At 46.3% G+C, this 26,847-nt stretch overlaps 1 protein-coding gene across 2 annotated transcripts in view; it reads left to right on the top strand.

Moving 5' to 3' along the window:
- The window catches only part of palm1a (paralemmin 1a), a 133,241-nt gene that overhangs the window by 102,856 nt on the left and 3,538 nt on the right, over nt 1–26,847 (top strand). The window contains exons 5-8 of one of the 2 annotated variants that reach the window (XM_028816649.2): nt 1,889–2,003; nt 6,497–6,518; nt 13,164–13,229; nt 18,960–19,091. In XM_028816649.2, the coding sequence (XP_028672482.2) occupies nt 1,889–2,003; nt 6,497–6,518; nt 13,164–13,229; nt 18,960–19,091 (335 nt within the window). The remainder of the gene's footprint in view (nt 1–1,888; nt 2,004–6,496; nt 6,519–13,163; nt 13,230–18,959; nt 19,092–26,847) is intronic. The other variant, XM_028816651.2, reaches the window with a different exon arrangement.

Here is a 26,847-nt window from a genome sequence, read left to right as displayed (position 1 = left end):
ACATCTACTCTAAACGACTTCTGGCCAGTGGCAGTCACACCAGTCGCTATGAAATGTTTAGAAAAATTGGTTCTCACGCGCCTCTACTTTATGGTCCCCAGACACTGTCGACCCCCTCCAGTTTGCCTACCTTCCCAATCGTGGAAGCAATGGCCCTACATCTCATTTTGCAACACCTGGAAAGTAGCAGAACATATGCCAGGATGCTTTTCCTGGCCTACAGTTCTGCTTTCAATACTATCCGCCCGGGAAAACTGCTCAAGAAGCTGACGGACCTCGGCGTCCCAACTCCCACCTGCAACTGGATCCTGGACTTCTTGACAGATAGACCACAGGTGGTGAGAATGGGAGGACGGGTGTCCGCTGAGCTCACAGTTAGCACAGGATCCCCACAGGGCTGTTGCCTCAGCCCCAAACTTTTCACTCTGTACACTTATGACTGTGTCTCCACCCAGGACAACACCATCGTCATTAAATACAACAACAGCATTTATTTATATAGCACATTTTCATACAAAAAAGTAGCTCAAAGTGCTTTACATAATGAAAAGAAAAATAAAAGACAAAATAAGAAATTAAGACATTAATTAACATAGAGTAAGAGTTGTTGTTGTTGTTATTAAATACGCTCATGATACCACCATCTTGGGGCTCATCAAGGTGGGAGATGGGTCAGGGTACAGGACCCTGGTAAACAACATTCTTCTCTATGGAGAGGAGAATGACCTCATCCTCAACATAGATGAGACCAAAGAAATAATGCTGGACTTCAGGAAAAATCCTCCCCCTAAACAGCCCCTTATCTTCAAAGGGACTGAGGTGGAGACGCCGCCAGCCACAGAGTCCTGGGATTGCAGGTCACATCAGACCTGAGCTGGACTCTTAACACCACAGCCACAGTGAAAAAAAGTCCAGCAAAGGCTCAAGAAAGCTGGCCTGAACCATCGCCCTCTCACCCAGGCCTACAGAGGACTGATAGAGAACAGGCATCACTGTCTGGTATGGGAACACCACGCAGGCAGAGAGGAAGGCTTTGCAAAGAGTCCTAAAGACTGCGGAGAGGATCATAGGGACCAAACTTCCTTCCATGGACTCTATGTATGCACATCGCTGTCGGGAAAAGAGCAGAGGGAATTATCAGGGACTCGCTCCATCCAGCTCACTCTCTGCTCGGACACAAAAACTGTACGTACAACCTGAGACACAGCAGAGCGGACAGCATCATCACTCACAAAACAAGGTTTTTCAATAACTACTTCTTCACCACCACAGTCAGACTGATGGGAAAACAAAATTATTGAATATGTGTAATAACCTCACACTACCTCACTTTACTTGTCATGTAAATGACGAGTGAAAAATGTGCAATATTTTAACTGGGCAATACCTACCATATAATTGGATTTTTTATTGTGTAGATATTACCACCTTTCTGTATAGTGTTGGTATAATCTATTTATTATTATTTTTTGTTTTTAATGTTTTACGTTTTACTATGACTCAGACAGAACTCTGCACAAGAATTCCAATGTGCTTGTTGGTTAGACTGTTGGTTTTATGCACAGATGGCAAAAGAACCTTGAACCTTCTATCTGAGTGGGCTCTGCATGCTCGCCCGGTGCTGCCGTGTCTCTGCCACCTTTCAGATGCGTGCACCTTTGGTTAGTTGGCAGTTCCCGATCGCCCCCTTGTGGGTGTGTGCTTGAGTGCGCCCCGTCACGGACTGAAATCCCACCCAGGGCTGCTCCTGCCTTTGGCCCGATGCCTCAAAAATAGGCTCTCCCCTCCTGCATAGAAAAAGGCGGGTTTGAGGCTCTCCAGTTATCTGGTGTTATGTCTTGCAGTGATTTTAATTTCCTTTTCTGCTGCCCTTCCCCCCCCCCCCCAGACTGGAGCAGGAACTGGAGGAGCTGGAAAGTGGAGTCTCAGCCACATCAACAAAGGAGAACCTGTCAGAAGCAGCGAAGGAGGAGACTGGGAAGACTGGGGATGGCGTCTCAAACGTGAGTGTCCTACTGCAGACGGCACAGCCTTGTGAAAGCACATCCTGCTGGCCTGGGGTGATGGTGGCTCACGTTTAGAGCTGTTGGTCCACAATTCACCTTTGGCTGGTGTGTGGGTTAGCTACAGACATCTTCCTACTTTAACTTCAATGAAAAGCAGTCTTTACTTTATATTGTGCCTTGTCATAGTGATTGGATGTTCTTTATAGAGACATTAAAACTATTATATAGTGACACTGGGAGCCTTTGTAGTTTAGGTGACTTTCTAGGGTCTCACAAAAGGATGCAGTGTCCTCCCTCAGACCACCTTTTAACAGATATATGCACAGTCATCTACTTAACCCCTTCACCGCCCTCTGCTGGATATATCCAGCACCGCTGTTTTAATGCTAACGCCATACTGCCGGAATTATCCGGCACATTTGCCTGTGGTTATATGAATGCCTGGCAAGTAGTATAACTGACGGTTTGGCGTGGGTATTATTACTACGTTGTATTTCGACAAGTCTGTGGTTGTTTTGGCCGGTCATGTGACGTGATTCGCATGTAACAGCTATGAATATGGCGAAACGTAAACTGACTTCAAGTGAGGCTTTGCAGGCGATTTTGGACAGTTCTGATCATGATTGTAGCAGTTCTGAAGAAGATTTTAGTGACAGTGATGAGCAGCAACGTGCGCTGCATGATATTGTGAATGAAGACGCATCGGATGACGGCGCTGAGTGGGTGTATCCCCAGCATCTCAGCTGGGCTGCTGCCCGAGGTGAACTACCTTTTCTGCATTCATTTGAGGCAACGTGTGGCTTTATTGTTGATGTAAACAATTACACTGCTGAGCAGTTTTATGAGCTGTTTGTGTCACCTGATTTGATCAGACATTTTGTTCATCAGACAAATCTGTATGCAGCACAGTTTATTGAGAAAAATCCCAATTTACCTCCACATTCCCGTGTTCGTGCTTGGTTTGACACTGATGAAAACGAAATGAAAAAATTCATTGGGATTTTGATGTTGATGGGAATAATCAGAAAACCAGATATTGAGATGTACTGGTCTACAGATCCTATGTATGCAACACCTATTTTTGCAGCTGTCATGACACGTAACCGATTCTCTTTGCTGCTGAAATTCTTTCATTTGAATGACAACAGAAACGAGCCAGATAAGAAAGATCCAAACCGCGACCACTTGTTCAAGCTACGTCCTTTGATTGATCATTTATTTGAAGCATTTCAGTTGCCCTACATGCCAGGACCGTCAGTTGCAGTTGATGAAAGTTTATTGTCGTGGAAGGGCCGCTTACAGTTTCGACAGTATCTACCATTGAAAAGGGCACGGTTTGGTATCAAGATGTTTTGCTTAGCTGAGAATTCAGGTTACATTTATAGATTTCGTGTATACACTGGCAACTTGCACAACATTTAGTGGTCAATACTGCTTGAATAAATGTAAAAAATGTAAAAAAAATGTAAAAAAGTAAAAAAACAAAAATTGTTCAGATTTCGCCTGGCTTGGGGAATATTTAGGGAGTTGGCGGTTAAAGGGTTAAAGAGGAGGGCGACTTGACAGCCAGTATATGAAGTAGTGGTATGAAGTATCTGGTTAAGTCCTTGAAAGAGATATCCCCCCCCCCCCCCCCAACAAACATACACACACTCAAAACTGACCACTAGGGGGCACTCATTGGCATTCAGTTTTAATAGAATTAGGATGACCAGACTCTCATTGGCTCAAATATGGAGCTAAACTGGGTTGGAAGCAGGTGGGGGTCAGGACTTGCTTGGGTCAATGTCGCATCACTTGGATAAAGCTAACGTAAAGATAAAGATAAGTAGGGGGTGCAGGTGGTCCTAGTCCTAACCTCACTGAGTACGTAGTACGTGTTTGTTTATTCTTTCCATCTATCCTTCCAGTGTCGCGTCAGCACCAGCAAGAATACAGCGTGAGGCAGGAACAAACCATGAACTAGCTAGCGCTGCGGCGCCATTTAGTTAGTTTTATGTGTATAATAAACCTATTTTGCTGCATTTCATCTTAAAAATATCGTCATCATATGTAAATACGTGCTTTGTAAAGTGGCTCAGGTTGTGTAATATTATAACTGTATCACAAGTTTACAGTGAGGTGATTGTACTTATAAGTACAAACAGTTCTACAAGGAGCACTTGATGGACTGATTGAGTGCGTTTAGAGCTCTTGGGATGAAACTGTTTGTGAACCGCGAAGTCCGTACAGGAAAGGCTGTGAAGCGTTTGACGTATGGGAGCAGTTCAAATAGACAGCATGGCTGAGGCAGCGTGTGCTTGATGCTGTATCCCGATAATCCGATCAGCTGCTGTAGAGCGGTGATTCACACTCGGATACAGTGATATAAATACTCCGAGTGGAGCAGTGAGAGTAATATGGAAAAAGATGATCCGCTGTGGCAACCCCTAACGGGAGCAGCTGAAAGAAGAAGGTGCAGTGAGAGTAACAACGCTAAAGTAGTTACAGTATTTGGAATAGTTTGACCATTCTGTGCACCATTATATTGTTACAGGTTAATTACAATCAGATGCCTTTGGTTAGTTGGCAGTTCCCGATCGCCCCCTTGTGAGTGTGTGCTTGAGTGCATAAACAATATGCGGTTAATTTCAGTGTATTTATAAAGCTGCGTCAGGGATGTGGATCTTTAAAAGAAAGGATAACCACACAGGAACAGTAGCACTGCTTTGACGCTGGGTGCCGCCAGTCTGCAAAACCAAGTGCAGAACTTGTATATGACAGGGTATGAGCTACCGTGGAAACGTGTGTGGCTTTATGCCAAGTTTAGGTTTTATACATCGCGATTTGAACGTAGAAACGTTCTTACGCAACATTTTTGTGCGTACGCACCATTTATACGTGAGGCCCCTGCACTGAGATCGTAGTGCAACAGGTGAGACCTCGGCGCCACACTGGGACAGTGTGTTTGTTTTGTTTGTTTTTTGAGTGACAAGAGTGCCAATCCTGCCAGCAACCCCCAAGTTTTCCCTGCAAGTTGGAGGACCTGCAGATTAACATCATGCAGTTGCACTTTGAGCATCCTTTGTTTGTGTGAAAACGTGCTGCATAATATTACCGTATGCACTCGCGTATAAGTCGGGTCTTAAAACCCATAAAATCAGAACCCGATTTATACGCCTGTTCAAAATTGCGACACTTCATATTTTTTTTTGCATCTTCTTGCCGCCTCTTATCTCTCATCAGTTTCTCGGACGCATTGAATTTTGTTACAGCAGCGCAGTTTCCAATTTCTTTAGCCACTTCAATGACTTTCAATTTCAAACAAGCTTCATATTTTCTTCGTATCGAACGCTCCATCGTAGATAAGGGATGCTCTTACGATAAAGGTGTGTGAGGGTGTGAGATACAAAGAAAAACAAAACGGTGCAAACATTGCTTCGGAATAGTTGGTAGTATGGTCACATAGGCACAATACATAGAAAAATAAGGCCGTGTGCTCCGTGGTTACTCTCTCAGGTGGGCGTTAGCTTATCGTAATCTCTTGGACCAATAGCGTGAGTTTTCCGCATTCTACTTAACTGACCGACATTATAAAATATCGGAAATTAAATTCAAGCCCCGACTTATCCACGGGAGAACTTAAACACGAGTATATATGGTTCATGTTGTTGTAGTCGTCACACCCGCAGGATGGAGCGATTGCAGATTAAGGGCCCAATGGGGTGGCGTCACTTCTGGTGTTTATGGGATTCGAACTCTTGAGTCATCTGGCGCTCTAAAATTTAAGATGTGTGGTCAAGTCACTCATAAGGCACTGTCTGACTATATTCACCATGAAAAGTGCTATATAACTAGAAGCAGAATTACCGCTTGGATTATGAAGCTACGTGTCATAGCGCCCTCTGTGACAAGCACTATATGAAATAAAGAACTGTGGTCAATGTGTCCTGGAAGGTCCAATATAACTGCTTTCTCTGTGAATTAGGAATTAGTAGTTGGCTTCTGAACAAGCAGAGACGCGCAGGCATGCTTTATATGTCCAGGTAGTGTGGTAGGCAGGAGGACTTTAGGGACCCTCAGTGCTGGATATGATCCAGTGGACAGGACTGGTGAGCTTTGCTGGGCCTGCCATCGTCCTGATTGTTCTAATGAAGCCATTTGTGAAACGGCTCCTAGTAAAATAACGACTACTGGTTAATTGGCTTTCTGATTGTATTCCCTGTGAAAGGTGCTATATACGTTTAAAGAAGATTTACTAATTGGCTCATGAAGCATTTTATTGTAGTGCTCTCTGTGACCAGCGCTAGCAGTTAACTTTCCAACTTTATTCTTTGTGAATGACACGATGTGGCAGATTGACTTCCACTTCCTTTCTGCTTCCTTCATGCTTGTTCCACGCGTTAGTTTCTCCTCGGACCTCAGACGTCTTTGCAGTTTGAATTGTATTTTTTTTTCCTGTTAAAGGCGCTATATAAAGATTCATTCTTTCTTTTGCTCTCTCTTTGCAGACTCCTGTCGGCTCCACTAAAGGTAAGTGTCCCGGTATTCTGAAGTTTCTCCCGAGACCTGCTGGATTGTGTCTTTTTCCTCTGTTCATCTATTGAAATGGAAAATAATTCTTATTAAAGTTGTCAGCTGCTCAGGGTGACAGAAATTAGGAGCAGTGAATCCCCCTGAGTGGCCATAGCTGTGCACCTTTCACTTGTTATCCATGGGGTTTGAATGGTGACGCCCCTTGTCCCACCTCTTGATGCTGATTGGTCATTTGATCAGTCTTGTCATGAGTACTACATGGTCTTAAATCGAAATGCAATATGTTTGTATTCGGTTATGACTTGTGATCTATGGTGTCACAGAGGACATGGACTGGCCAGCGCACCCCACCCCCCCACCTGACCAGAATCGATGGTTCCTTACGTGGCTGGGAAGAATTTATAATAAATAAATGGAGGGAAGCAGCTTCCTGAGGCCATAAGCTCCTCCCGTGCACTAGGTGGCAGCATTCCTCTGGTGGCCCTCCCATGTTCACGCCTGCACGGGGCTGCATGGGAGTTGTAGTCCCTAACTCTGCTGGGTTTCTTAGGGGCCACCAGGGGGAGCTTCGGGAAGCTGCCTTCCTCTTTTCAGGGAGGTTCCTGCTGACGTCCGTAGCACCGGAAGTACTCCTGGGTCTGCATAAAGGAAGCTCAGGCGAGTGGGAGTTTGGTGGAAGAGGACAAAGGCCTCCTGGGCACAGTGGAGGATAAAGAACACAAAAGCATTGGATTGTGCACTGCTGAGTGAGAAGGCGCCTGTCGGAGGTAATTTTGTGAAAATAATTTGAACCCGGGACTGTCCTGGTGTAGTTATGTCTGGGTTTCGGGGCTCAGTGATGCCCCCTAGTGGCAACAACAGACAAAAAGTTAAATGTAGCACCCTTTTGGATTGCATGAAAATTGAGTGCTTTGGTAAAAATCAATCCATCGTTAGGCTGATATGCTTATAAGCGTGGCACCATAAAACTGTGCCAATGATATGTGCATGGCATCGCAATGTATTTAACCTGCTGGATGGCACTAATAACCTTCCACATCGATAGGCATTTATGGCAGAGCCCTGCAGTTACCTGTCCAGCTGGTATTAATTGCTGTGTATCCTTCATATTAAGAGACCATCTTCATTTTCCAACATCCTCGCGCTGGGAGAAGCAGCTTATGTTTAGGTTCACTTTTTGTCTGACTTAACTTTCGGGTTCCCACTGGGCACTGAATGTCATTTTGTTGGTGTTCGGGTATTTCCATATCTTTCTCCAACGCTATCTTGACTGGAAGTGCCTGGCCCTTGACGCCACAAACACAACAGGGTAAAGCTTGGTGATGGGCACTTCCGAGTTTTCTGGGTTTGTGGCAGTGTCGGTCATTCCATTTGGCAACCGAAAGTGCTGTCTGTCTGAATTCACAGCTTCTTGAAGATTAGTGGGCATAGGTGGAACAAACACTTTCTTTAATGTACTCCCATAGATAGAAATCACAGGGAGTATAAGGTCTGGAGACCTTGGAGGTTATAGACGATGAGCAACATCTTCCAATCCATCGTCCGGGAATGGTGGTGTTCAGGTAACGCCGGACCTCCAAGGGGAAATGAGGCGGGCCACCATCTTACATGAAGGTCCGGCATTACCATTCCAGGACGATGGATTGGACCAAACTTTGAACTCCATCCAGTGATGTGTAGAATGTGCTTCTGTCTTATACAGTTGGTTTGAAATACATTTTTGAAATCTGCTCTTTCATTTTGAATAGCCCTGTAGATTAATTATAACAAAAGAGAAAAGTTACGAAACCTTATTAAAACTGAAGGCAGGTAACTGATACTGTGGTGCTGGGGAAGACCACTGCGTGCCAACTCAAGAGGGAGTTGTTCCAATGGGCATCGCGTACCACACAAGCAGGAGTAGCACTTAGTGGAGACTGTCAGGTTAATCGAGTGACAGATCATTGAGGTTTTACTGTACATGCAAATTAACAACATTTTAATGTCTATACTACAGTATCTCTATATAGATGTATATAAAATCCAATGTCTGTCTGTCTGTCTGTCCACTATTCACGGATTTCGGTTGATTTTGTGACTTCTCTCATCGCGCTAAGTATCACAGTTTGCTTGCAGCACCAATTTACTTGCGCTAATAAGAGAGAGAGAGTGGGGCTGCGGACCAAGGGGAGGGGAAGTGTGATGTCAGGAGAGGGGAGGAGAGTGGGGCGGGGCCCTCCTCACTGTCCTGTTTCACTTCTATGTGGGCAGAGCTGCAAGGGACGGCTACTAATATATATACTGTGTGTGTGTGTGTATGTATATATATATATATATATATATATATATTCCAACGTCTGTCTGTCTGTCCGTGTTTCACGAGAGAACTACTTCACGGATTTAGATCGGGTTTTTTTCTAGAATTTGCTTGAATATTCCGGTTGATTTAGCGACTTCTCTCATCGCACTAAGAATCATAGGTTTGCTTGCAGGAGTGATATATCCGCGCTAATCCGAGAGACAGACTGTGTGCCGGGGCGGTGGGGGGAAGCGTGACGCCAGGCGGGGGTCCTCCTCGCTGTCCTGTTTCACGAATACATGGGCGGAGCCACAGGGGATGGCTAGTAGATAATCCAAAAAAAAGATGGCCAAATAAACCAACAGGGATTAAAAACCACTAAAGCTGGGGATGATGAGCGCCTTCTGGTGGCCCCCAGTATCCCATCCTTCCTTTAAGGAGCCAGCCCTTTGGTTTCCGACACTTTATCACTTGTAGCAGGGGGCCATGTATAAAGTAGCAAGTCTCCCTACTGCCCCCTAGTGTTCTCAGTTATGCTGATGAACTGACGTGCCAATGTTTCTTATTTTAAAGACCAAATTCTGCACTGTGCTCGGTGTGACTGATTGTTATCCTGGCCCATCTGGGGTTCCTTCCCAGTATGTGGACCCATTCCAAAAGGTCCCCTCACTTTCAGAAATGTGGCGCTATTTCACTGACCACTGATGGCCCCTCGGCCTTGCAGGTTCACTCTGCACAACGTCGGACACGATCAGAGCATATCTGATGACGTATGAGGCACAACTCCTGGTCCAGGCTTTGTTCTTGTCACATCTGGACTCTCTCCTATCAGGAGGACTGTCATGTGTCACCAGTCCACTGCAGATGATTCAGAAACGCAGTGACACATCTGGTGTTTAAAATGCCGTGGTGGGCACTTGTCCCTCCTTTCTTCCGATCCACACATACTAAAGTTCAAATCCTTCATGCTTGCCTAAAGAGTAGTCGGAGGGTCTACACCTTTTATATGTGGAGTCACTTGTGAGGTTCTCTGCTCTTTCTCAACTCTTCAGACCTGCTGTTGAATGCTCTCTGACATCACTAAGGTTGGTGTCACCCACAGGGCTGTCTTAACAGCATTATAGGCAATGTACTGGGGTCCCTACCTACATAACCACTCAGCAAGTCACAACATACATAAATTATCATGGGGCCCCCAGGCAACTGCCCAGTGTGCCCATGCATTAAGACAGCACCTGGTCACCCACTACGGTAACTCTTGGTATCAGATGGACCTCCTCTCACACCAGACCATACAGAATCTGCAGAATCCCAATCTTGTACTGATGCCACTCGCAGGGGAGTCACCAGCTTCAGCACTTATTAGGGGCTTAGCTGTGGAAGTTTTGTGGGATTGACAAGCTTGGAAGTGGCACACTATCAAAGAGTTCCATAAAAACCATTGCAAATGAATTACAGTACCACCCTGTGCGGTCCTCACACCCCTGAGTGATGCCACTGGTCACCTCTATGTTGTATCAAACCTCAGTCCGGGCTCTCTTTCTTGTGTAGCTTCTGCCTGGTAGAATGATCAGCCCACCGCCATTCGATATTCTTGGTGTGTTTAAGAAGTGTTTTTGAAGACGCTCCTACATTTGGTGATTTTCGTTCTAATTGATGGTGGCCTTGGTTAGCTCTTGTGACTACGGAAGTGGAACTCGCTGGCATTTTGTTCTGCGCTCTTCACTTGCGATGATCAATTTTTGGCCCCTTGTTCTGTCACACTTGTTCCCTAAGAGTCCCCCAGATGGATGTTCTGTTGACCTCTTTTGTCAGTTGCTTTGGATAGAAGTGTCTGCTAAGTTAATAAATGGACAGGTGAATGTAAGAGAGTAGCAAAGCTGGGAGTCTGCAGTGAGACTTCAGTGTTTGGTCCAAGATGGAGGAAGCCGAGCGAAGTCAGACACTTGAACTCGACAGATGGAGACGCACTCTGAGTCTTACGGCAGCTCAGGGATATCCGCTGACTTGGCGTTACCGTCCTGTCCACTCTGTGCCCCAGGACAAGACTGACACTCATTCTTGGAAGCACTCGGGCACTAATCCACGAGCTGGAGGAGACTTTAGACGGATCAATGGACCTCTAGCCTTCATCCTGACTCTCGGCGCCCTTTCCTTGAGATATCGGACAAGCAGGGCGGTAAAAGCATCAAAGCTATTGACCTGCAGAAGAATATGCGAGACAGGAGAGTCCTCAAGGGCCCACTTTGCACCGTAAGGAGAGCGTCCGGCTGTTTTGACAGGGAATGTAAGATTTGTGTTTGGGCCTCCATTCTTCATGCTTTTTATAAAGCAAACTGTTCATTGGAGTCAAAAACTGCATGTATGGACATTCTGGCCACAGCTGCTCCACATGCCCCCTTAATCTGCACCCAGGGGGCCACAGTCCCCTCAGATTGCTTTGTGCAGCTACAGCCCTCAAAATTTAGCCTCTGGCTTCACTGAGGTCTACCATGGAGGGAGGCCTCACCCCAAACTCAAGAAGCAGGCAGCAGGTGGGTGCGGGCACAACAAACAGGGCAAACTGAAAAGAGAAAAATAAAAACTGCTGGTCCCAAAATACTAAAAACAATCATTCTTTATCTCCTTTCCCAGTCCAAACCATTCCACAAAAATTTCTCAAAAATCTTAGTCTAGAGCAAAGCCAAAGTCCAAAAACCAGAACATCGGAATAGTAAACACGTACAAGAAGAGCAGAAGAATCCAGAAACCGAATTACAAAGGAGAGTCAGGGAGCAGACGCCACTTCCAAGGGCGCCTCCGCCATCTTGATGTCTGCCAGGCTCTTAAGTTGTACTAATGGTGGAGCTTAGATGACCCCGCCCCCTTGGGCTCAATATACAGAGAATAAATAAGAAACAAATAATCGCTAACATAATACAAATTGAATAATTAACATAATACTACTCACTAAATTAAACAGGAAGGATAAATTTAACTCAAAGGATGACAAAAATCCACCTTAATGAAAGGATAATTGCCTGCGTGGTCGTGTATCTGTGTATTGGTCCAATTGCTATTTCTCTGTCAGCCTAACAGATGGGGCATCACAAACATTTGTAGTAATAACGTGCATTGCATTTTCCATTCTAACAGATGGCACATTACAAACATTAACACTGCTTTTACAAATCCCATGCCGAATGGCATATAACAGTGACAAATGCATAGCTTTGTCATTCCAACAGATGGCGCAATTCAAACATTTGAGTAATGTATTTTATTATTACAAATAAGTATCTGTTTATCTGTCCAGTTGCTACGTCTGTCATTTCAACAGGCGGCGCATCACAAACATTTGTAGTAATAGGATGGCAAATGCAATGCATTTCAACAGATGGCACATCACAAACATGAACACTGCTTTTATTAATCCCATGCCAAATGGCATATAACCGAGACAAATGCATTGCTTTGTCATTCCAACAGATGGGACCACACAAACATTTGTAGCAATGTATTACTACAAATAGTGTCTGTGTATCTGTCCAGTTGCTGTGTCTGTCATTTCAACAGGTGGCATATCACAAACATTTCAGTTAGTAAAATGCATTTGTAATTCCAACAAATGGCATATTTTTCATTCCAGCAGACGGAACATTACCAACATTGCTGCTTTTACAAATCCCATAACATATGGCATATAACAGACATATGCATTGCATTTGTCATTCCAACCAATGGTGCATCACAAACAATTGTAGCGATGTATTTACTATAAATGTTTGATGTACCATCTGTTGGAACTGGACAGTTACTCAGACAGACAAATGTATAAAAAATACATTCCATTAGATGGTGCCAAGCAAACGTTAACACAGAGGTCTTCGTTGATTATTTAGATTTCAACCCATCTTACCTGGGTAGCACAGCTAGTTAATATGTAAAAGGAAAAGACAAATGAGCCAGAGACGAGACCCTGGAGATTTCCTGACAGGAGGTGCAGTTACCCAATGCCAAGGCTCACTCATCGTTGGACCAGTAGACTAGAATACTAGTGTCTTTTAATGCTGCCTCCTGGTGGTCAGAGGGTAGCCGGGAGTGAAATTGGGAATTCAAGCTGTCCTGTGGTTCAAAGTGACCATTCCTAAGCTCTTTGGTGTTTTCTACTTTGCAGTCCGGATGTCCGCATATAACGGGGATGCAATGGAGACCGGGGGGATGGAGCGCGGGGGGTTGGGGGGGGGGGGGGGGGGGGGGGGTCTTTGTGCTTTGTTGATGTCCAAGGCATCTGCTTCTTGCCTTAAATGTTGTCACTTTCTCTTTGTCTCGTTTTTCTCCTCATCTCTCCATGCCTCTCACTTGTATTGTCATCGTCCTTGTAGCTGTCAGAGGCCACAAGAGCCCTCGTCTGGACAAGTCCGGAGGTCACTCTGACATGATGAAGGCAGGTGAGTTGTGGACGCTGTCCTGAACAGAGCTGTTAGAGTGGCCAAGATGGTGAGGGTCCACACTGACATCTGCCCTCATCCTAAGACATGCAGGACAAATGGCGTAATGTACACAGCTAGGACACACCTTTGAGTCGGTGACAGGACACAATGTCTTTGAGAAGACAACCAAAGAAGCTCATTGGGGTGCCGGTGGTTGCAGGTAAAACGTTCATTTGACACAATTAAACAAAGCAGACAAATCAAACTCGATCAATCTGCTAGCCGATGTCCACTCATTTCATATAGCGCCTCGGACAGTCACACAGAGATCAAGCCAAGTCACAATCCAAATGGTCACCACACCTCTAACATGCACCCGCTCCACTGCTGTCTGTCCGCGGCTTTAGAGCCCCCCTCTGTGTCCACAAAGTGACTGAGCTCATCACTCCTCAGTCCCCCTCTGTCAATCTGTGACCCATCCATAATCCAAACTTGCTTATCCTGATCAGGGTCACGAGGGAGGTGGAGCCTAACCCAGCAAGCACCAGGCATAGGGCAGGCGCCAGTCTATTACATGTTGAACACACACACACACTCTCGGGGGACAGTTAACATGCTTGTCTTTGGACTGGGGGAAGTGAACCCAACTGGGACACAGGAAGAACATGCAAAGTCCATGCAGGGTGTTACTGTGACACTGGGCTGTCCACCAATTCATCAAACTTGGTTATACAGGTGGGTGTCAGGGGTCCGAACAAGTTCTGTTCTTACTGACGTGCGTAACCTGATTTTGGATGAGAAGTGAGAACTTGCACTGGAAATGTCCATTAGTGGAAAAATCGGCAACACTGTGTGATGCTTTAATTATTTTATACAAGAGCATTTCACACTTATTAGTAAAGTGGCAGTGAAGCAACGTGACTGCACTTTAAACCATAAAATTCAAGTCATTTAAACAAAACTGAATCACGTGTATGTATGGCAAACAGTCGACATTAAGTTTCAAACTCCTGCAGTTTTCGATAACGGCACAGCATCCCGGTGGTGAAAGATGTAATGATGGCATGAAACCCCACGCGAGACCTGCTTAGGGGTCACTCAGACCTCCATCCACCTCAATAAAAGGGCAAGTGTCTGTGTGTCTGTACATATGTGTATCTATCCGGTTCCTATGACTCTGTCATTCCAACGGATGATCCACCACAAACGTCTGTGGTGGTAAAACTGCAAATGTTTGAGATGTGCCATCTGTTGGAATGACAAATGCAATGCCTATGTCTCTGGTATGTGAATAGACACACAGATATACAGTACCTTTCCTCATGCTCAAGTGTTGGTGTAAGTAAAATATAATCCCATTATTGTCCTTTTTATTATGGTGGATGCTTGTGATGCACCACCTGTTAGAATGTCAAGTACCATGTATTTCATTACTACATACATTACAAAGTCCATTCCAATAGATGGCGCACTGCAAACGTTCACTCTGAGGTCTACGTTGATTTCTTAGTTTTTAACCCGTCTTTGATAAAGTAGCACAGCTAGTCCACCTAAATAAAAAGATAAGTGTCTATGTATCAGTAAATGTGGGTATCTGGTTGCTACGGCTCTGTCATTCCAACAGATGGTGCATCACAATAATCTGTGGCGATAAAACTGCAAGGGTTTGAGATGTGCCGTCTGTTGGAATGACAACTGCGATGCCTATGTCTCCGTTATATGCCATTTGGTATGAGAGTCATAAAAGCAGTATTCATGTTTGTGATGCACCATCTGTTGGAATGACAGAGGCATAGCAACTGAATAGATACACCGACACTTGAGCATGGGATAGGTGCTATAAAAGTAAAATGCAATCCTGTTACTGATGCACCACCTGTTGGAATGTCAAGTGCCATGCATTTTATTACTACATGCATTACAAAGTCCATTTCAATAGATGGCGCACTGCAAACATTCACTCTGAGGTTGACGTCGATTGCTTAGATTTTAACCCTTCTTATACAAAGTAGCACAGCTGGTCCACCTAAATTAAAAGATAAGTGTCTGTGCGTCAGTATAGAAGAACCTTCTAGCGTGGTCCCCTGAAGTTGGGGGCTCTGTGACACGAGCCAGGTGGTCCCACTGCATATTCGGACTGTGGCTGCGGGTTTTCATTCCAGTTACTTTGTGAATTAACAGCCCATCACATTTTGTCACCTTGTCATGAATAATGCTGAGCTGCCTTTTGGATTGTTGGGTCTCAAACTCGGGCCCTGGTGTGCCGAGGTGGCTGCAGGCTTTCACCTCAGCCAGTTTCTTAATTAATACTGGTGATAGACATTTTGTTGCCTTGATTTTGCTTAACTTGGCCAGCTGGCAGATCTTGATATTAATAGCGTCAGGTAGCTGGCACTGTCTTATCAAGTGCTGTATATAGCGCCTGACCCTCTGGACTCCCTAGCCCACCTTACTTGTTTCTCAGTCTATGAATCAATCGTTATCTTGTATAGCACCTTTCGTGGCTGTGCACTTCACATGATCCTAACGCTTGACTGCTGCACGTCTCACTCAGCCTCGTCTGTAAACGTCACTTGACATTTTAGTCATCGACCATATTGATTGTCATTAACGGTGCCTTGCTGTGTGGCCTCGAGCCACTTCCCATTTTTCCCAACATGACAGTAAGCCGGAGCCACATCAGAATGACGTCCAACGCCGGGTGAATAAATGGCAGGTGTAAAGGATGATGAGGGGAGCGTTTTTGTCTGTCATTGGCCACTTTGGACATTCCGATTTGGCGCAGTCGTCAGGCTCACCTCAGAGACCACCGTCCCGTCTTCCACGTTCACATTTCCCTGGGTGCCTCCCAATCACCAACGTAACGTGTGGACGAGCAAACCATTTGTCCTCCTCCTCCTTCCTACTGGAGCTTTCCAAGAAAATAGTTTGCCAGCAGACCGCTGCGCTTTGAATTTCAGAAGCTGGTGGGTGGTCTTACCATGGTGGGCGCAAGCTTCCAGCCAAAAATGGAGTAATGGTAAAAGTCGCAGGAGGAGCAGCCGTTGGCAGTCCCGGGTATTTCAAAGCTGAGGCATCTGCTGGAAAACAGGATTGTGCAACTGGGACATCCCACCACCAGTCAGCCCGTTTAAACACGGCGTGAATCGGCCATTTGTCTCCCACTCTCAAGCTGGCGATGACCTTGGGGGGGCTCAGTGTCTTCTCCACTCTAACAGCCACCCTGTTCTCTGTCCTGTGTGCGCGTGTCTCGCTGTCGCTCAAAGCCGCTTTGAGTGGGCATGAAAACACAGCAATCTGTGGGGCCGATGGCCTTCCTCCTCCTCCTCTTTTCTCGCCCTCACATTCTCCTGCTGATGCTTTTCCGTTGCTATGGCCCTCCGCTAATTGCTCACTTTTTCACTCTCCCCGGCTTGGCACTTTATTTTGCTTCCTAGCGACGCAGCGTGCCGAGGGTCTCACTAGATGTGACTTGGCTCACCGGATGAGTGTGGACTGGCTGGACTGGTCACTGGGTGCAGAGGTCTAAACAGTGCCAATTTAATGCCCACTCAGTGCCCACTCTTTGTAACTGCAAATGAGCGGGTAATTAAAAGGACAAACGAAGGTGACCTGCTGCAAGCTGCTAAGAAATGGCCAAAGGGTCTGCCAGGCCCCCTCTAGGGGGGCAGCGCTGAGTGTGTGCTGATGACCTTTTGTATTTGTGCCCAGCGATGCTCTCCTCCATCGTCGGAGGTCATTCGGTGGTCTGACAGAGGATGGACTCCCGTCAGGTCCTCTCACTCCGCGTCAGGTGGCTACTGAGGGCCTTCACAGACCTGCAAGTGACGGCGCCCCCTAGCGTAGCTGTCAAGCACCAGTGAGCATTAAAACCTGATGTCCCAATCGCTGTGCTGGGGCCTTGGTGGTGCAATGGCTTTCCACGTGTGGATCACTGTATCCTGCCACTTGTCCCACAGTCTTGTGGAATTCTTCCAGTTTGACTGGGTGCCACTGGAATGCCTCTCCAGAGATGAGCGAGGGGACACCCAGGCTGCTGTCTTCAGAACAATCCATTCATTGTCCTCAGTTATATTTTAGATTAAAGACTTGATGGATGGATGGATTCAAAGGTGGACAAATGAGAGGGCAAGCATGCAAATGTATGGAACATAGAAGCCGGCAGGAAACGTGGGGTGGACTCGGGTCAGACAGAGAATGGCGAGCTTAAGGAATCTGTCAGTTTGGATGAAGGAATAAGAAGGGAATAACAGATGGATGGGGAGAAGGAAGGAAGGAAGGAGGTGTGTGAAGATAGACAACAGCTACGAGCAGTTTGAACCAATGTGGGGGTCAATCAGGGTGCCAGTGTAGAGTCACCAGCTATCTGAACAGGCACATCCTTGTGGGGGGGAAACATTAAGAGTGTGTGGAGTGAAGACCCCAACAGACTTGGGGAGAGAACATGCCAACTGCACCTAGACAGTCACTGGGCTGAGACTGAGAAAATCAGGCCTCTGGGGCTGCAAGTCAAGCCGGGGTCTGTCCAGGGTGCACTGGATCCTGTGATGGATTGCCCCCCTAATTTGGAAACACCAGGTAATGTGCCCAGCTCATCTTTGGGGACGTGGGTGCAAATCCCACAAGGATCCAGAGAGAACAGGCGGGCCACACATGGATGGTTCCTGGGGTGAGATTTGAGATCGGGACTCCAGGGCTGTGAGACGAGTGAGGCATTGGGGGACATTCCTGATGGGCACAGGTACAGCAGAGGGTCCACTCACTCTGGGGCTCATATAGAATGGCCAGTTGATGTGACCTGCAGATCTTTAGGGATTTGGGAGGACACAGGGAGAACATGCCAACCACATATAGACAGTTTGATTTGAAATTGGGTCTCTTGGAATGTGTGCCAGCGATGCCCAGCACTGTGCAGGCTCCGGACAGACAAAGTGGAAATGGAATTCAGTCCCAGAAGACTGTAGGATGAAACGCCGGCCCACCATGATGGGCACATTAATGAGGTTGATGATGGATGGATGAACTAATGTTAATTAATGATGGATGAACTCATTCGAATAGGTAGTGCTTGGGTGGACAGACAGATTAGCAAAGGGGGGGGGGGGGGCATCAGCTAGAAATGGCTGAAGGTAGTTGACCAGAATCAGACTGGTGAGGTCATTTAAAGGGGGGACAGAAGATTAAATGGAGGCCTAAATGACAGGCGTGCGGTGGGGGTGGCAGTGCCCTGTAATCAGCGTGTGCTCCTAACCTCCCCCTCCTAAATGATAGTGAGGACGGGCTGGTAGAGGTAAACTCGGAGTTAGGAGTCCAGGAATAGGGAGGTTGGGTGGGTGGGCATGTGGATGACTTAATAAATGGGCACAAGGACTCAAGTGGAGGGCCATTCACAGACTGATGGTTTGACTGGATATGTGAGAGTGAGATGTCAATGACGGGCCAGATGTACCATAAGTTAAAATGAGGCCCCAGTGATATGGACGGGCAGGTGGCTGGGTGACGTGGATGGACGGGCAGGTGGGTGCAGCGCTGTCTCTAATGAGAGATGAAACCAAATGGACATTTCCATCTTACTTCTTTGTCATGTGCTGCTTGATTTTCCTTTTTTTTGTTGCTGGCCCTATAAGAGAATGGCACAGACCCCTTTAGATGATCACGGGGAGGCCATCCTGCATGCCCGTAGGCCGGGCGAGGGGCAGCTTGTCGCGACTCTGCAGGTCTAACGCAGTTTCCTTCTGTTGACACCAGCCATGTACTCTGTGGAGATCACCGTTGAGAAGGACAGATTGACAGGAGAGACCACCGTTCTGTCTACCAGTACCCTCTTGCCCAAAGATCTCTCGCGCCAAGGGATCAAGGTGTATGAGGATGACCTAAAAGGTGACTTTTAATCTTCTCAAATCTCCCAGCCACCTTTCCTGCTTTTCAGTTGGGCCTTGTTAAGATTTGCCTTGAACAAGACGCAGTGGTCAGTGCCTCGGCTGCAATACGGACCTGGACATTTGAGACCCAAAGAAATTTTACAACGCACTCCATTGGGCTCGTTTGCCATTTAAGTAGACCAAACCTGGCAGCTACTGGATTTCCTTTAGTCAGGATAAGGGGTTGACTCCATCCCTGTAATGAGGGATGACCATCAAGGCACAAAAAGGACTTGTCCTGCCATTGGCAGTGAGACCACATCAGTCATAGAGCTCCTCTTTGATATGACAGGACCCCCTACAGTCCCAAGGAGTTGTTGGGCTCCAGGCCTGCCATCACAGCCTCCTGTCACCATGTGCATTACAGCTTATTGGCCTGTGTGTCTGGCAGCGCCCCCTGCTGTTCTGAGGGTGTATTGACCTCCAGCAGTGCGTACATGATGGACCTCCATAGCCAACTGTCTTGTTGTCTCCATCTGTGACCAAGTATCCTGTTATTGGGCCACTTGACTGAGAGAACCCCCTGTAGGGCACTTTGAGAAAGACTGTCTGACCCGACCACTCCACAAAGATTTCATGTTGTCTCCATGTATGAGAAAATGTCCTGCTGTTAAGTGGCTGCTCCAACAGCACCCTCTGCAGTCCAGTCTTGTTCGATATACAATACCAGAGTCTGTCATAGGGCTGCTTACCTGACAGCGCCCCCTGCAGTCCATTTTACATCCTGTACAATTATGGAGTCTGTCACTGGGCTTTTTAACTTGTTGGCGTCCCCTGCACTTCAGAGGAGGTAATGGGCTCTGGGTGAGCACACATGACCTCACCACTCCAGTCAGCCCTTATGGTATCACCATATGTGATCACACGTCTTATTATCCGGCCATTTGTTTGTCAGAAAGCCCCCCTCCCCCCCTTGTGTTCTGAGGATGTATTGAACTCCCGGTGTGTGCACATGATGGACCACCATAGCCAACTGTCATGTTGTCTCCATGTGTGACTAAGTGTGCTGTCGTTAAGCTGTTGCCCTGACAGCGCCCCTTGCAGTTCATTTTACTTCATGTACAATCCCAGCATCTGTCCCTGGGTGGTTTATCCATCAGCGCCCCCTGTAGTTCTGAGGAGATGTTGGGCTCTGCATGAGCACATCTTATTAGGCTATTTGTCTGCCAGACAGCGCCCTCTGGTGTTCTGAGGATGTGTTGACCTTCATCAGTGAGTACATGATGGACCTCCATAGCCAACTCGTATGTGTGACCAAGTATCCTTTTATTGGATTATTTGACCAACAGCACCTCCTGCAGCTCCAAGAAGGTATTGGGCTCCATCCCTGACATCCGGCTGTCACCATGTGTACCTTCGGCTATTACACCATTTATCTGGCAGTGCCCCCTGCTTTTCTGAAGATGCATTGGGCATTCAGGTCAGAGTTGTCTGTCATGTTGTCTCCATGTGTGATCAAGTGTCCCGTTGTTACGCTGTAGCTCTGACAGCGCCCCTTGCAGTCCATTTTACTTCATGTACAATTGTGGAGTCTGTCACTGGGTTTTTTAACCTGACAGCGCCACCTGCAGTTCAGAGAAGGTAATGGGCTCTGGGTGAGCACACATGTCCTCCCCGCTCCAGTCGGCCCTCATGGTATCACGACATGTGATCACACGTCTTATGAGGCCATTCATCTGCCAGATGGCACCCCCTGTTGTTCTGAGGATGTATTGACCTCCAGCAGTGAGTACATGATGGACCTCCATAGCCAACTGTCTTGTCTCCATGTGTGGCAAAGTATGTTATTGGGTTATTTGACCGACAGCACCCCCTGAAGTTCAGAGGAGGTACTGGGCTCCAGCTCTGCCATCCTGCTGTCACCATGTGTGCCTCCGGCAATTACACCATTTATCTGGCAGTGCCCCCTGCTTGTTTGAAGCATTGCATTGGGCTTCAGGTGTGAGCCAACTCTCATGTTCTCTCCAGGTGTGATCAAGTGTTCTGTTGTTAAGCTGTTGCTCTGACAGCGACCCCTGTGGTCCTGTTTACTTCATGTACAATCCCAGCATCTGTCCCTGGGTGGTTTATCCATTAGCGTCCCCTGTAGTTGTGAGGAGATACTGGGCTCTGGTTGAGTATGTGACCTCACCACTGACAGCCAGCTCTCATGGTGTCTCTACATATGATCACACATCTTATGAGAGGGCCATTGCTCTGTTGGATAGCACCACATACTGTTCTGAGCAGGTATTGAGTACCAGGTGTGACTACATGGTGGACCTCCATAGCCAGCTGTCCTGTTCTCTCCATATGTGATCAGGTGTCCTGTTGTTAGGCTGTTCTCCTGACAGCGCCCCCTGCAGTCCATTTTACTTCATGTACAATTGTGGAGTCTGTCACTGGGCTTTTTAATGTGTCAGCACTCTCTGCAGTTCAGAGGAGGTAATGGGCTCTAGGTGAGCACATGACCTCACCGCTCCAGTCAGCTCTCATGGTGTCTCCACATGTGATCACACGTCTTATCAGGCCATTTGTCTGTCAGACAGTGCCCCCTGCTGTTCTGAGGATGTTGAGAACATGATGGACCTCCATAGCCAACTGTCTTGTTGTCTCCATGTGTGACCAAGTATCCTGTTATTGAGCCACTTGACTGACAGTACCCCCTGTAGGGTGTTCTGGGAAAGACTGTCTGACCTGTCCACTCTGCACAGATTTCATGTTGTCTCCATGTATGAGAAAATGTCTTGCTGTTAAGTGGCTGCTCCAACAGCACCCTCTGCAGTCCAGTTGTGTTCCATATACAATACCACAGTCTGACACATGGCTGCTTACCTGACCAGCGCCCCCTGCAGTCCATTTTACTTCATGTACAATTATGGAGTCTGTCACTGGGCTTTTTAACCTGTCAGCTCCCCCTGCAGTTCAGAGGAGGTAATGGGCTCTGGGTGAGCACACATGACCTCACCGCTCCAGTCGGCCCTCATGGTATCACGACATGTGATCACACGTCTTATGATGCTATTCATCTGTCAGACGGCGCCCCCTATTGTTCTGAGGATGTATTGACCTCCAGCAGTGAGTACATGATGGACCACCTTAGCCAACTGTCATGTTGTCTCCATGTGTGACCAAGTATGTTATTGGGTTATTTGACTGACAGATTTCTTGTTGTCTCCATGTATGAGAAAATGTCCTGTGGTTAAGTTGCTGCTCCAACAGCAGCCCAGTTTCTTCCATATGCAATACCTGATAGCGCCCCCTGCTGTTCAGAGTTTGTCATTGGGCTTCAGCAGTGCCATCACAGCCTGCTGCTCCATTATCTCCACTGATGGTTATCTGACGGTGCCTTTCTGCTGTGGTAAAGGACTGGACAGCACAGTGCCCCCTACAGGCCCACGGGACATTGCTGAACGTGGTTCTCAACATGATCAGAGCTGGCCTCTCCTCAAGGTGACATTAGCAGGACTTGATTGCCGAGTCGGTCGCCTGAAGCTGCCAGCCGCACGTTCTCTTTAGGACAGAAAATACAAAGTTAAGAGAAGGCAAATGGGCAACTCCAGCAAAATGCAAATCTTAACAACGCTCCATTAGAGGCACAGGTATGACCCTCTTTTCCTTTTGCACACAACAATTCACCCAACTCTGCTTTGTAAGACGTGGCAGCATGCAGTTTAGGCCATTTTTTGGGTGGCATCTTCATCTGCGCACGGTCTCCCTGGAGGACGTTTGGAAATGCTTCAGAATCCACTGGCCCCATTTCTCCCAGTGCACCCTCAAGATTCCCGCTTTGTCCACCGCATGATGAATGCTTTGCCTGGGGTGGTGACAAATGTAAGCTGCTAGGGGGCGCTCTCAGTGCGTCTCTCTCTCTCTCTCTCTTTTCTGGGCGCTGCTGCATTGCTTTCTGAAGAGTTTGGGCGGGTGGTTTACGTGGCACAGAGAGGAATGAACAGGTGAAGACCCCAAGGAGTTCCTCTCCTTTCTTTTCTTCTTCTTATATTAAATGTAGGGGGTGGGACTGGTGGTTCCACATCTAATGTGCTCTTCAATGCGTTTAGAAGTACTGCAGGGTGCCCTTGTGCTTCAGCAGTGGTCCTGTGGTGCACCACAATCACCCAGATCCAACACCAGAGGTGCCCCACCCCATGTGGGCTTAGCACATAACAAAAGGAATCAAAATTAAAGAAATGATATTTTACACTTTGTGTGGTTTTGGTCTCCATTTACAAAATAGACATAACAGCACACGAGAAAGTCCAAAGAACAGCAATTGGGCTGATTTAGGACTATGGAGGGCCAATGAGGAGGAGAAGGATTCTTAAAAGCAAATGGAGACTAAGAGGTGACATGATTGAAGTGGAGAGGAATTATTGTGAAGGCTAACACAATGTTAGATTATATAGCGCCCTGACATGTAGTGTACGTGTTAGTGGAGGCTTTCCTTAAGCTACCCACCTTATGAAGCCTCATCTGCAGTACTCTGTGCAGTTTTGGTCTCCATATTACAAAAAAGACATAACAGCACACGAGAAAGTCCAGAGAACAGCAACTTGGCAGATTACAGGACCACGGAGAGCAACTGAGGAAGAAAGACGGAAGGAGCAGAACTAAATGGAAATTGAGAGGTGACCTGATGAATGTGTTATGAGAATTAATAAGACATTAGGTTATATAGCGTCCCCTATGTGTGTGGTGCAAGTCAAGTCAGGTTTTCCTTAATTTATGTGAGACACTAGTGAGTTGGAGTACTGGGTACAGTTTTGGTCACCATATTACAAAACAGACAAAGCAGAACTAGAGGATGACCAGAGAAGAGCAAGTAGGCTGAGGACTTTGAACAGCAGCTGCATGGACTCGGGACCGTAGAGGGAAACTGGGCGATTCAGCACCATGGAGAGTAACCAAATAGAAATTGAGCAGTGACCTGATGTTACTGGACAGAAGGGGTTAATAGAATGTTAGGTTATATGGTGGCCTAATGTGTGGCGTACAAGTCAATGGAGGTTATCCTTAAGTTCTCTACCTTACTAGTGTGCAATCATCTACAATACTGTGTGCAGTTTCGCTCACCATATTACAAAAAACACAAAGCAGCACTAGAGAAAGTGGAGAGGCGAGCAACTGAGGAAAAGAGACTGGAGGAGCAGAACTAAATGTAAATTGAAAAGTGACCAAATTGAACTGGACAGAAGTGGTAGTGTAGATTAATAGGATGTTAGGTTATATAGCGACCCTTATGTGAGTAGAAGAAGATATTCGTAAGCCATGTAACACACTGATGAGGCCTCATTTGGACATCTGAGTGCAGACAAAGCAGCACAAGAGAAAGTCCAGTGGAGAGAGAGTGTGGAATAATTCAGAACAATGGAGAGTGACTGAGGTGGAAAGACTGAAAGATCTGAACCTTTAGAGTTAAATCAAAAAGAAGCTAAAAGGTGATATGACTGAAGTGGATGGGAGCTATTCCGACAGCTGTATGGCATCCATGATGTGTGGAGTGTAAGTCAAAGGTGGTTACGCTTAAGCAATTTAAAGTAATAACTGAGGCATCATCTGCAGTTCTGTTTACAGCTTTGGTCTCCATATTACAAAATAGACATAGCAGCACTAGAGAAAGTCCAGAAGAGAACAGCTGGGCTGATTCAGGACCATGGAGAGCAACTGAGGAAGAAAGATGGAAGGAGCAGAACTAAATGGAAACTGAGAGGTGACCAGGTTGATGTTAGATTATATAGCACCCCCTATATATGCAGTAGAAGGATACTGGGGCAGTGTGGTGGCTCTGAGGCTAAGGATCTATGCTGGTATCCAGAAGGTTGCCGGTTCGAATCCAAAAAAGAGATCCTACTCTGCTGGGCCCTTGAGCAAGACCCTTAACCTGTAATTGCTCCAGGGGCGCTGTACAATGGCTGACCCTGCGCTCCGACCCCAAGGGGTATGTGAAAGCTAACAAATTCCTAATACAAGAAATTGGATAAGGTGAAATAAAGAACAAGTCAAGTCAGGCTATCCTTAGTTAATGTAAGACACGAGTGAGGCCTTCTTTCTGGAGTACTGTGTGCAGTTTTGGTCTCCATATTACAAAACATACAAATCAGAATTAGAGAAAGTGCAGGGAAAAGCAATTGTGCTGATTTAGGACTATGGACTGCAGAGAGGAACTGGTCTGATTCAGCACCATGGAGAGTAACCGAAAGGAAATTGAATGATGACCTGATTAGATAGTGTATATCTATCTACTATATAGTGCCTTTCATATCTGTCTATTATATAGTGCCTTTCATACTATCTGTCTAATAGATAGACATGAAAGGCACTATATAATAGTGCTTTTCTTACTATCATATAGTGCCTTTCATACTATAGATAGACATGAAAGGCACTATATAATAGATTGATAATTGAAAGGCACTATATAATAAGATAGATAGATATTTTATTAATCCCCAAGGGGAAATTCCCATACTCCAGCAGCAGCATACTGATAAAGAACAATATTAAATTAAAGAGTGATAACAATGCAGGTATACAGACAGACAATAACTTTGTATAATGTTAACGTTTGCCCCCTCGGGTGGAACTGAAGAGTCGCATAGTGTGGGGGAGGAACGATCTCCTCAGTCTGTCAGTGGAGCAGGACAGTGACAGCAGTCTGTCGCTGAAGCTGCTCCTCTGTCTGGAGATGATCCTGTTCCATGGATGCAGTGGATTCTCCATGATTGACAGGAGCCTGCTCAGTGCCTGTAATCATAGATTAAATTGGCAATGAAAATTAATAGGATTTTAGGTTATATAGTGCCCTTTATGTGGGCAGAAGATATTTGTAAGGTATTTGACACACTAATGAGGCTTCATCTGGACTTCTGAGTGCAGTTTTGGTCTCCATATTACAAAATAGACGAAGCAGCACTAGAGAAAGTCCAGGTGAGAGAATGAGTGGAATAATTCAGGACCACGGAGAGTGACTGAGGTGGAAAGACTGAAAGACCTGAACCTGTACACTAAAGTTAAAGCAAATAGAAGCTAAGAGGTGATATGATTGAAGTAGATGGACACTATTAAGACATTTAATAGGATGTTAGGTTATATAACATCCATGATGTGTGTAGTACAAGTCAGTGGTGGTTATGCAGTTTAACACAATAGTCAAGGCCTCATCTGCAGTTCTGTGTACAGTTTTGGTCTCCATATTACAATAAAAAGACAAAGCAGCACCAGAGAATGTTCAGTTGAGAGTGACTGGGCTAACTCAGGACCACAGACAATGGCTGTACTGACTTCAACAGCAACTGGGCTGGATTAGCACCATAGAGAGTCACAGAGGAGGAACAACGGAAGGAACAGAACCAAATAGAAATTGAGAGGAGCCTTGATAGAAGTGGTTATGAGTATTGAAAGGGTATTAGGTTGTACTGTATAGCGCCCCCTATGTGTGTAGTACAAGCCACTGAAGGTTATTGTTAAGCTCTATATCAGGTTTAATTAACAACAAGAATCAAGAGCCTGATTGAGCAGCTGGTTGGAGTGAAATTGCTTGGAGTTTGAGGCCCTGACTTTAGGTGGTCTTCTGTTGGCTCCCTCGCTTCACATTTCATTTCTGTTTGGGTGCCATTTAAGGAAAGAAATGAAGCAAATCAGAGGAACGATGAAGAAATCTTAAGAAAGTAATTCAATTTAAACGAATTCACAAGAAGTTAACTAGCAGCACAAACAGGTCACTCATTGGGACAAGG

Source organism: Erpetoichthys calabaricus, chromosome 12 (assembly GCF_900747795.2).
Source record: "Erpetoichthys calabaricus chromosome 12, fErpCal1.3, whole genome shotgun sequence".
NCBI lineage: Eukaryota > Metazoa > Chordata > Cladistia > Polypteriformes > Polypteridae > Erpetoichthys > Erpetoichthys calabaricus.
Note: the sequence above shows the minus strand (reverse complement) of the source record. Positions and strands in the feature narration are given on the sequence as shown.